This window comes from Primulina huaijiensis, chromosome 11 (genome assembly GCF_012295235.1).
Source record: "Primulina huaijiensis isolate GDHJ02 chromosome 11, ASM1229523v2, whole genome shotgun sequence".
Classification (NCBI taxonomy): domain Eukaryota; kingdom Viridiplantae; phylum Streptophyta; class Magnoliopsida; order Lamiales; family Gesneriaceae; genus Primulina; species Primulina huaijiensis.
Genome location: NC_133316.1, coordinates 17,600,460 through 17,612,092, shown reverse-complemented (window position 1 = coordinate 17,612,092; position 11,633 = coordinate 17,600,460). Strand labels below are relative to the sequence as shown.

Sequence of the window (11,633 nt, the reverse complement as noted above, 5' to 3'; positions counted from 1 at the left end):
TGTAATTATGCTGTAAATTACTATAAAGGCAATCTCAATAGAAGAAAAGATTCATTCCCTCAATTACCTCTTTCAAGTTGGTATCAGAGCAGCCCCATTCTGCCCAGAATTTTCTGCGCCATTAACCTAAGCCAGAACCATGTCAGAACATTCTAGCGAATCCACCACCATTCCTCAGCCTTCCTCACAACCCACAGTGACTAGAGATCTGCAAAAAACAACCTCTGATTCACACCCTGTTCAAATAACCACCATCAAGCTGAACGGCGACAACTTCTTGCGATGGTCTCAGTCGGTGAGAATGTATATCCGGGGCCGAGGAAAGATGGGATATTTAACGGGTGACAAGAAAGCTCTGTCAGAAGATGACCCAATGTATGCTACATGGGATGCCGAAAATTCCATGGTAATGACGTGGCTGGTAAACTCCATGGAAGAGGAGATTGGCACAAATTATATGTGTTTTCCTACGGCATATGAGCTATGGGAAAATATAAATCAGATGTATTCTGATTTAGGGAATCAGTCCCAAATTTTTGAGTTGACTCTCAAACTTGGTGAATTACGGCAAGGAGAAGAAACAGTCACCAAGTACTTCAACTCCTTGAAGAGAATCTGGCAGGACCTTGATACTTTTGATGCTTATGAGTGGAAGAATGCTGAAGATGGACAGCACCACAAGAAAACAGTGGAAGATGATCGTATCTTCAAGTTCTTGGCTGGCCTCAATGTTGAGTTCGACGAGGTGAGGGGGAGAATTATCGGTAGGAGGCCGCTGCCATCCCTTGGCGAAGTCTTCTCTGAAGTGAGGAGGGAGGAGAGCCGGAGGAATGTTATGCTCGGCAAGAAGGGACCTGCTGCTACTGTTGAAGGTTCTGCTCTTGCTTCTACAGGCCTGAACATGCGCAGAGGTGCTGCCAACCTCCGTAAACCAGAGGAGAAACCAAGTGTATGGTGTGACTATTGCAACAGGCCGCGTCACACCCGAGAAACCTGCTGGAAGATTCATGGCAAACCTGCCAACTTCAAGGGCAGAACAGGGGAGAAAACGGGCCGTGCCTTTCCCACTGCAAATGAGGCCGAGACTGCTGCCAGCACCATCACTAAAGAGCAGCTGGAGCAGTTACTAGCACTGATAAAATCTAATCCATCGTCCAGTGCTCCTAGTGTCTCGGTGGCACATACAGGTAACGAAATAAATGCCTTTCCTTGTGGTTTCGGAATTTCTACTCCATGGATAATTGATTCTGGAGCATCTGATCATATGACCCACTCCTTGAACTTGTTAAAACTATACTCACCGTGTTCTGAAAATAGAAAAGTTAGGGTTGCAGATGGAAGTTTTTCACCTATTGCCGGAAAAGGTTTGGTCCAAATTTCTGAAAAAATAGACCTTAAGTCTGTTCTCTATGTACCTAAACTCACCTGCAACCTTTTGTCAGTTAGCAAATCATCCAAAGACTCTAACTGTCTTGTGGTTTTTTGTGACTCTCATTGTATTTTTCAGAGCCGGAGCTCGGGGAAGACGATTGGCAGTGCTAGAATGGTTAATGGCCTTTACTATTTCGAGAATATTTTACCTGGTAATAAAATTGTTCAAGGGCTTAGTAGTATTAGTTCCCTTTCTGTTCGTGATCAAATAATGGTCTGGCATTGCCGTTTAGGCCACCCCAGTTTTTCATATATGAAACATTTGTTTCCTGACTTGTTTAAAAAAATGAATCCCTTGGATTTTCATTGTGAATGTTGTGTTCTTGCAAAAAGTCAACGTAGAACATATGTTTCTAAACCTTATCTTGAATCAAAACCTTTTTACTTATTTCACAGTGATGTATGGGGACCCTCAAAGGTAACTACATCATCTGGAAAAAAATGGTTTGTAACTTTTACAGATGACCATGCTAGATTGTGTTGGGTATTTTTAATGAGCAAAAAAACTGAAGTTGGAAAATTTTTAAAGAATTTTACAATTTGATTGAAAACCAATTTCAAACAAAAATAAGCATTTTGAGAACCGGTAATGGAACAGAGTATTTCAATCAATATGTGGAGACTTTTTTGAAGGAAAAGGGCGTATTACATCAGTCAACCTGTCCTGACACTCCAGAACAAAATGGGGTATCGGAAAGGAAAAATAAGCACTTACTTGAAGTTGCTAGGGCCATAATGTTTTACATGAATGTTCCAAAATACCTGTGGGGAGATGCTATTTTAACTGCAGCATATTTAATTAATAGGATGCCTACACGAGTTTTAAAATACATCACTCCGCTGGGCTGTTTGAAAATTTTTTTTCCGGAATCTCGAATCAATTCGGATTTACCACTAAAAATATTTGGTTGCACCGCATATGTTCACATACCTAAGAGATCCCGGTCGAAATTGGATCCTAGGGCAGAAAAATATGTTTTTTTAGGATATGCTGCAAATCGCAAAGGCTACAAATTTTTTAATCCTCTCACGAAACGGTTTTTTATCACGATGGATGCCACCTTCATGGAAACAAAACCATATTTTACCAAAAATTTAATTCAGGGGGAGAATAATATAGGGGAACCAAATTTTTGGGAAATATCCGAACCTCTTCCAAATTTGGTAATTGACCAACCTCTTAATTTTCAAAATGAACAAAATGGGGAGTCTGAATCCACAATTGTCGACCGTGAAATTGATCTGTCGGAAAAGGAAATACTACGAATGGGAAAAAATCGAAATATCCTTGAACCTATTGTTTATTCTAGGAGAAATGTCCTCAGAAAAAGCGGAGATGAATTAATCATTCCAGCACAAGCTTCATTGGAAGCCCCGGGCAAAGGAACTATGGATACTCCAGGTACCTATTTTTTCCCTCACCCACAGAAAAACATCCCTTTATCTGTTATTCCTGAGCCTTCCAGTGTCAGTCTCGAAAGTCCAACCCCAATTGTCCCACAAGAAAATGATCTGGACCTTCCCATTGCCCTTCGAAAAGGTACTCGAACCTGCACCAAATACCCCATTGCTAGATATATAACCTATGATCATTTATCCGAAACACATAAGGCATTTACTACTAATATCTTGAAACATGTTGTGCCTAGAAACATTCAGGAAGCACTAGAGGACCAGGATTGGAGATTAGCAGTGTTCGAAGAAATGAAGGCCTTAAAGAAGAATGATACTTGGGAAATTGTTGAAGCACCTAAGGATCAGAAGATAGTAGGATGCAAATGGGTTTTCACAATAAAGAGCAAGGCGGATGGTAGTGTAGAGAGATATAAGGCGAGGCTTGTAGCAAAAGGCTTTACGCAGACATACGGAATAGATTACCAGGAAACATTTGCTCCTGTTGCAAAAATTAACTCAATTCGAGTACTGCTGTCACTTGCGGTTAATCTCAATTGGCCCTTGTATCAGTTGGATGTTAAAAATGCCTTCCTAAATGGAGATCTAGATGAAGAGGTGTTTATGAGACTCCCTCCGGGTTTTGAACCAAAGTTTGGACTTGGCAAGGTGTGTAGACTGAAGAAGTCCCTGTATGGACTTAAGCAGTCTCCGAGGGCATGGTTTGAACGTTTTGGCAAGGCTGTGAAGCGACTTGGTTATGTTCAAAGTCAAGCTGATCACACCATGTTTTACAAACACTCAAAGGAAGGTAAAACTGCTGTGTTAATTGTATATGTTGATGATATCATCTTAACAGGGAGCGACTACGAGGAACTTGGAGAGCTTAAAGAGAGGCTTGCAAAAGAATTCGAAATCAAGGACTTGGGTGTGTTGAAATACTTTCTTGGAATGGAGTTTGCAAGATCCAAGGAAGGTATATTTGTCAATCAACGCAAATATGTCCTTGATTTGTTAACTGAAACAGGTATGCTAGGATGTAAACCGGCTGAGACGCCTATGGAGCCCAACGTCAAACTGCAACCAGCAGGGACAGAATCCGTAAAGGAGAGGGAGCGCTATCAGAGACTTGTCGGGAGGCTCATTTATTTATCACACACTCGACCTGATATAGCCTTCCCGGTTAGTGTAGTCAGCCAATTCATGCACTCGCCTGGGTCAGAACATTTCGAAGCAGTGCACAGGATCCTAAGGTATCTGAAGGGAACACCAGGTAAAGGTCTTCTGTTTAAACGTCAGGGACATCTGCAAGTTGAAGCCTATACTGATGCAGACTGGGCGGGAAGTGTAATTGATAGAAGGTCTACTTCGGGATATTGCTCATTTGTGGGTGGCAATTTAGTCACCTGGCGTAGCAAGAAACAGAATGTGGTAGCTCGAAGCAGCGCAGAAGCCGAGTTCAGATCCTTAGCACAGGGAATTTGTGAGGTTTTGTGGATTAAGAAATTATTATTAGAGTTGAAGATTTCAGAGTCAGTGCCAATGAAGATGCACTGTGACAATAGAGCAGCAATTTCAATTGCACATAATCCAGTACTGCATGATCGCACAAAGCATGTGGAAGTCGACAAGCACTTCATCAAAGAAAAAATAGACAATAGTGTGATTTGTGTGGACTATGTCTCTACTAAGGAACAAGTAGCTGATCTACTTACGAAGGGACTACACAAGAGACAGTTCGAATGGTTAGTGAGCAAGCTGGGTATGGAAGACATCTTTAAACCAGCTTGAGGGGGAGTGTTGAGAATAGGGATTATTTAAGGAAGGTTTGAGCTGTAAATCAAGTAAATATGATAAATAGGTATTAGCTAGTTGTCAAGTTTATTTTAGGTAGTTTTTAATTTTAGGATGATATTCTTTCCCTCTAAATTAGTGATATTATCCCTGATATTGGGCTGTAATTATGCTGTAAATTACTATAAAGGCAATCTCAATAGAAGAGAAGATTCATTCCCTCAATTACCTCTTTCAAGTTGGCCACCAAACTGGTTTGTTTGGTTGGAATGGAAACAATTCAATCTTTCTCTGGACCGCCTTCCCAAGGGTAGTACGCACCAAATCCCACGATATATTGACGCAATCCCTTGTAATGATGAGAACTTTACTCCAATCCTTAGTCACGCATTCCGGTAATTGTTCAAGACTAACATCATTTGTACTCCCCTTATTACTGTACTTCGAACTCAATTTTTCGCGCTGTTGAGCATGTTCCAAAGGCTTCCTTTCATCTGTAATGCGCCTTACATTATCCCTTCGTGTTGTCATGAGTTTGGACAGATTTTGTGCAATCCATTTCCAGCCCCAATCAAATCTCCCACTTGGTATGATGATGTGCTGCGTCTTTCCCCTCCAAACAAACTTAGATATTTCTAGATAGCTTCCTCGTCCATTCACAACTTTCTGCATGGATACTACTGCTTCCCTTCCCCTGAATCTCTTAAACTTAGAACATGATTGTGGTTTATTAATATATTCCCACAATCTCGACAAAATCCAATATAAGCTATCGAAGTCCAGTTCCATCACATAGCTTGCATTTCTGGTCCTCTCGGTCACAACCGTTGTATATCCCTTCCTACTCCTGCTTATTAAAACAACTTCTGCTCAATTTTTATCTCATAGCTTGATTTGAGGTGGTCCCTGGGCATTCCTCGATTCATCTCTACCTTCTATTATTCTTCCTTCTAAGTTAGCTTGGAAATCAAGGTTGGTCAGGGTTTGACGGTGAAATTGGTCATTGGTCGGAGATTAGTCGGAGATGGCGATCGGAAATCAAGGTTGGTCAGGGGTGGCCGGTGAAGGTGGGCGGTGTTCGGACAATAAAAGAAGAAGAGGTGGCTGCCAATAAGATAATGAGGAAGGAGCGAAGTATATCCACAAGGTCAACGCGAGAAATATGAAAGTAGATGCCGCTGACGGCCGACGGCCGGCGCCAGTTAATGAGGGGAGGAAAGATTGACCAGACTCAGGAGTTGAAGAAACTGATTGAACAGTGGAGGAACCCGATCGGTTGAAGGCTAGACAAGGGAGAGAGCATTTTGAAATCCCAAAATCATCTTACACCCTCGATCAACCTAATTCTCTCTAACACTGTAACACAACACACCTAATAACTCGGACAACTCAAAAAGCTCGTCATATCATTATAAGCTGATCATTGAAATAAATAAACTTGGGCTATTTTGAATATAGAAACTATAGCTTAAAAAATTACTCCATTGATTTCAATTTCTCTGAGCAAGGAACTATTACAAAATCCAGAAGCCACATTTTCTGGGTTTTGAAATTCCAAAAAATATCATTTAAAAAAACTTTTAATCAAATAACTTCTCTATCCAACACATTCTTCATCTCTTTACATATTTTAATATTTTGAATGTGCATATCATGCATCTCCTTCCTTTTAAACATAGAATAATGTTAATATCCTGCAATTTGTGTTTTAATATTGCCATTATGTAGCTTCATATCATGTCAATTTCGTCGTATTTATTCAAGTCAATGCACATACATTATACTTGTATGCATGCACTCAATTCCTATTTTAACAAGGAAAAATTCCGCATAGAAGTATATCTCTCACAGATGTACTTTGAAAGTGAACTTGCGAAAAGTATATGATACTATACATTGTGACTATATTAGAGAGGCGATGACTTGGTTGCAAATTCCGGAGAAATTTATTGATTGAGTTATGGAATGCGTCACCACTACCTCTTTCTCAATTTCCATTATTTGGCAGCTTCATGGTTTCTTTCAAAGAGCAAGAGGTCTCCGACAACTTCTTGTCTCCATTTTTGTTTGCTATTTGCTTGGAGGGATTGACAAGGAAACTTAGCTCTCTTGGTAGAGAGCCAAGTTACAAACACCGTTCCAAATGTTCTCGCTTTAAAATCACACATTTGGCATACGTCGAGATCTATTACTTTTTTCAAGGGGAGATGTGGATAGTGTCCGGACAATAATGTTGTGTTTTGATGAATTTGGACGGACTGCTGGGTTGAGAGCCAATTTACTAAAATCGAACATTTATTTAGCAGGTGTGGATACGTTGTTTCGAAAAGAGATTCTGCAGATTGCGGGGTTCCAGTTAGGGGTATTCCCTTTCAGATATCTGGGAATTCCCTTATCCATGGAAAAGCTTCTTGTTGTCGATTATGGTGTTTTAGTTGACATTATATCAGAGTGTATTACAGCTTGGACAAGTAAAACACTGTCTTACGCCGAGCTTACAAGTGTTGTCATTCAAGGGATAAAATGCTTCTTGCTTAAGATTCTCCCCATTCCTTTTGGTATCATTAACAAAATTTACTTGTTGTGTAGGAAATTCTTGTGGACAAGTAATCATCCTTCGATTGCTTGGTCCACATTTTGTCATTTTGGGTATCAAGAGAGAATGGTGGAATGGGACTACGAGATTTGAGGTCGTAGAATAATGCTATTCTTGCAAAAACTTTATGGAATATCCACGAAAAAAAGGCACCTCGTGGATCAAATAGATTAGATTAATCAAGTTTTTCTTCGAGGGAGAAGTATATAGGACCGAATAATACGTAAGAATGATTCGTGTCTTGTTAAGAAGATCTTTTCAATCCAGGATGATATACTAGTACATGGCTCAGTCGATGACTCTATAGCAATTTTGAGTCGTTGGATTGAGGGAAAGAATGATATGTACAAAGCATACAGTTTCTTTTTCCCAAATTATGGAAACTGGCCTTGGATGTCATTGGTGTGGAAGGATTGCCGCTGATGAAGAATTTCTTTCATTCACATCACTTTTATAAACAGAAAAATGGACTTTAACACATGACTACAAATCCAGGTCAGCAAACAATTAGAAGATCTCACATTTGCCTTGATAATAAATTTTCTCCTGCATGATGGAAGAACACCTACCTCTTTGCAAAATGCTATCCACTGTAGCAATGTTTCTCCTCAGATCTTTAAACTGTTATCAGCCTAAGTGCCACACTTCAACTGTAGCTAGACGTAAGGCATTCTCGAGACCCATTCATGGTATTTTAAAAATAAGGTATTTCAGAATATTATGAACAATAAGAAAAGCATGCATAACTAGCTGCATTAAAAAATGAATTTGATATCTTATACAGGATAATAATTTTAAAGAGATAAAACAGGAATAGACTTTTTTGGTCACAGGGCACGTGAGAACCTACCTGCCAAAATAGAATTCTTTGAGCGGGAGTACTGGTAGGAACCCCCTCAGGCCACATTGGAATAACAATGAATACGGAGAACCTCTCCTTTGCCCTGATTTTGTTTGCAATCTTCAGAGCAATTTCCATGGGAATTAAATTGTTAGCCCCTAATAAACAAAAGAAAACATCCTTATATCGTTTTATGTTTCGACACCGAATAAGCAAAGGAAAACGAGAAATCAAAGCTTGAAAGCAACTCAAAGAAAAGTTAAACAATTTGGGTCTGAATTTTCATAAAATGATTACATGCGCATATTTTATACACAAAATAATATGAGATCCTTACCCAAGTCCTTATAATTATCCCAATTGAAGGATGAACCAATGAAAAACTGATTCTCGATGTAAATGAAACGCTGAGCTGCACGAATTGCCTCTACATAAGCTGTATGTATGCTCATATCTATGAGCACATTCTTCCCACAAACCAGATTCTGATTCAGTGCAGCAAAAGTATTAGATCATGAATATTCTCCAAGATAAATAATAGATAAAATATTGCTTACCCTGTCTGTTGCTTCCTTTGGATCCTTGGGAAAACCTTTAACGGAGTTGGAGTCAATTGAACGAAAAACCTATATATGCAACAGATTTAGTTGAAACAATGGCTTACAAAAATTTGAAGTTTGGGAACAAAAAAGGAACATCAAAATATCATACTTGGACATGCCAAGATTCTCGATCATTGTCACCAAGGCTGGCAACCTCCACTAATCCCAACATGTCCGGAATCCTTTCAAGCTTGAGTAAGCTATCATCATACAAAGCTTTCATTTTCTGAAAACTACTACGTTGCTTTGAGGCCCTTTTCCATCGCTCCTCAAAATTCGTTAAGATATCATATGCAGCTGGACCATCGATTCTACAGTGTAAATCATGCCAAGGCTCCCGTGGACAGCCCACAGCAGGCCCCTATTTTGTTTCATTGCAATTATCAAGAAAAAAATTGTATGAACCACCTCTTATCTTGTAACTTATTTATAATGCTTAATAAAATTTCAACACAGCTTATAAAACGTAACGCTACTTACTGTATATTAAATTAGCGCACACACACCAAGAAAACCTAGAAGATGATTCAGGAAACAGTTAAATGCATGATGAAATGGGTAAAATTTGACGAAAGAATACCGTGTAATTAGGATTGTGATAGTCATCTTTGTGAACACTTTGTAATGTGCTAAATATTGGGTGTTTCCTGGTATCATATCGTCCCTTGCATAGGTCAAGGCCTCCAACAAACGCTATGATCTTCCTTCGAAAGTTGCCTGCATCAGCATCTACTATAACACTCTTCTGATGATGAGTATATATTGTTCCTGTTTCCTGATGATAAAGCGAAACTTTAAACATGACACATTCTAAACTTTATACAAATGTTGGACTCATTCATTCCTAGGTGCACATTTTGCAGTAAATGACATCGAACTTTATCTGGAAAGGCAACGAGATGTAGAATCGAACCTGCTGTTTGACCCAGCTACCTTTCTTCGCAGTTCGTGGACATAAGAGTACTTGAACAGATGAATGCTTGAAAAAGTTGTGTGTATCCTCATCACCTGTATCCATTATGCCTTCCTGAAAGTCACACACAATGAAAAATATGCCACCATGTTAAAAGTGCACCATGTTACAACAGGAAAACAATGTAGCTACTGACTAAGAAAATGTAAGCCCAAAAAATTTAGCCTGTTTATGATTGTTAATCGATATTGATTCGCTTTTCTACAGCATAAGCAGTCTCCCAATTAGAGGCCAAGTAACAGTTTGTCTCGAAAATGAACTAAATTTCAGGAGCAACATCAGAAATACAATCTTTGAACTTGAAGCACACATCCTTCAAATGTCATGAATTTTTTGAACATATAAAATCTCAGTCTGAATGCTATTAAATTGCAGAGTATATCTAGAAAGTATAACATCAATAAATACAAAAGGATGTCAACAAATGATTCAATAGTTATGCGAAAAATAGCCATCACAGACAAGATTCTTACATGTTTGTACCCCAACAAACTCCGAGATGTTGGATCATCCCATACAAGGATCAGCACCCTCACACCCTCTTCAGACTTGGCTTTCAAAATCTCGCCCAATGTGCTATTTGTTACATTCGAATCGCCTCTAACAAGTTGAACTAAGTGGTAAACAGACCACCCTGTTATGTAAATTAGTCGACGAGCTTGGCTGATTGCAACGAAAATATCATGCCAACAAGATCCTGGAACATAGTCTTTGCCGCCAGCAATATACAAAGTCGGGAACATATGATCATCGAAATGGGCATCTTGATAAAGGGTCACCTTCCCCCCTCTCCTAAGTGGAAAATAAGTACGAGAAACACCCTGAAATGTACGATCCGACCCCACTCCCACTCCGCCATGGTAAAGGGGGACAGGTACATTTTCGATTGTTATGTACTGAATGGACAAACTCAAAATTGCCCCATCATTACATGGCTTCCCATTCGCCCCGAGTATTGGATAAGTACCCTCTATTCTCACACCCGATATTATCTCCTCTACAGGGATTCCGACGGCCCCAATAATCTGAGATCCCACAACATCAGTATCTTTAACCACAAATTGTACTTCTGCACCGTAATGTGCAACTGGAACATGAAAATGTTGTTCCCAAACTGGGTTCTCAGTGTTCTTAATCACAAAAGTTCTACCAATCACAGCATTTGATACCACAATACATATGGGTCACTTGTCACCTTGTTAGACGTGTTTCCATCAACCTTACCGCCAAATTTTACAGACAATTTCCCAAACATATCACCTAAGCCCTTGTGAAATGAATCCATATTTGGAAGATTTTTTGCTTCTTTCACCCAAATATCTAAATTTCCATGCAGCAATAATACGTTAAGCGACCCTAAAGAGGTCTTGAAAGGCACATGCTCCACACTCTGGCCATGCTGTGACCCCTCAGACATGGATTCAGAATAAGTAAAATGAGCCATTTTTTCGACACTTCTTCACAGTTGAATTTGAAACAAGATTGCGTATAACTTCAAAAGGAATGATCAAGCACACAATGAACAATGCAAAAGAGCTAACAATACCTAAGATTGCTCAAATAATAGCCACCGAAACTATGAAGATTCAACCTTTATCAATTTATCCAACGACAACATTATTTCAAGAAAATAGCAAAAGACATGAATCTACATTGAAATGGGATATTGCAAGTGATCGAAACAAGAATATTTCACAACTAAACAGATCCAAGAATCCAAAATATTCTTGTGGGAAGCGGATAATCATCACCCTATAAGCCAGCAGTGAAGAAGACTTGCATTATGTAAGTCAACAACCCAAATGCATAATCATGAACAAAACTAAGCTGTCGAAATTTAAAGCCTTTCAATTATTTTGAAAATTTTAAAATTTATATTTTAAAATATTCTACAGAGGTTTAGTAGTATTTAAAATCCTTTCAAAAAAAAAGTAGTATTTAAAATAAAATTTTATAGAGTTCTGAAAAACAATTGGTACCCAGCATTCACTTTAAAATTTATAT

At 39.1% G+C, this 11,633-nt stretch overlaps 1 protein-coding gene and 1 pseudogene across 1 annotated transcript; one reads left to right on the top strand and one right to left on the bottom strand.

Moving 5' to 3' along the window:
* Positions 1–139: 139 nt before the first annotated feature.
* On the top strand, positions 140–7,319 carry LOC140988442 (uncharacterized). Its single transcript, XM_073457453.1, has 7 exons — positions 140–1,411; positions 1,508–1,645; positions 2,536–4,585; positions 5,599–5,764; positions 6,626–6,729; positions 6,924–7,088; positions 7,207–7,319. The coding sequence occupies exons 1-7, from the start codon at positions 140–142 to the stop codon at positions 7,317–7,319; spliced, it is 4,008 nt and encodes a 1,335-aa protein (XP_073313554.1).
* LOC140988595 (phospholipase D gamma 1-like) lies at positions 6,448–11,427 on the bottom strand (annotated as a pseudogene).
* Positions 11,428–11,633: the final 206 nt, after the last annotated feature.

Excerpts from the sequence above, each read along its gene's own strand:
- LOC140988442 (XM_073457453.1), top strand. The coding sequence starts at position 140 with ATGTCAGAACATTCTAGCGAATCCACCACCATTCCTCAGCCTTCCTCA. Across the intron at positions 1,412-1,507 it reads ACCTTAAGTCTGTTCTCTAT|AGCCGGAGCTCGGGGAAGAC; the intron begins GTACCTAAACTC and ends TGTATTTTTCAG. Across the intron at positions 5,765-6,625 it reads GAGCGAAGTATATCCACAAG|CTTCATGGTTTCTTTCAAAG; the intron begins GTCAACGCGAGA and ends ATTATTTGGCAG.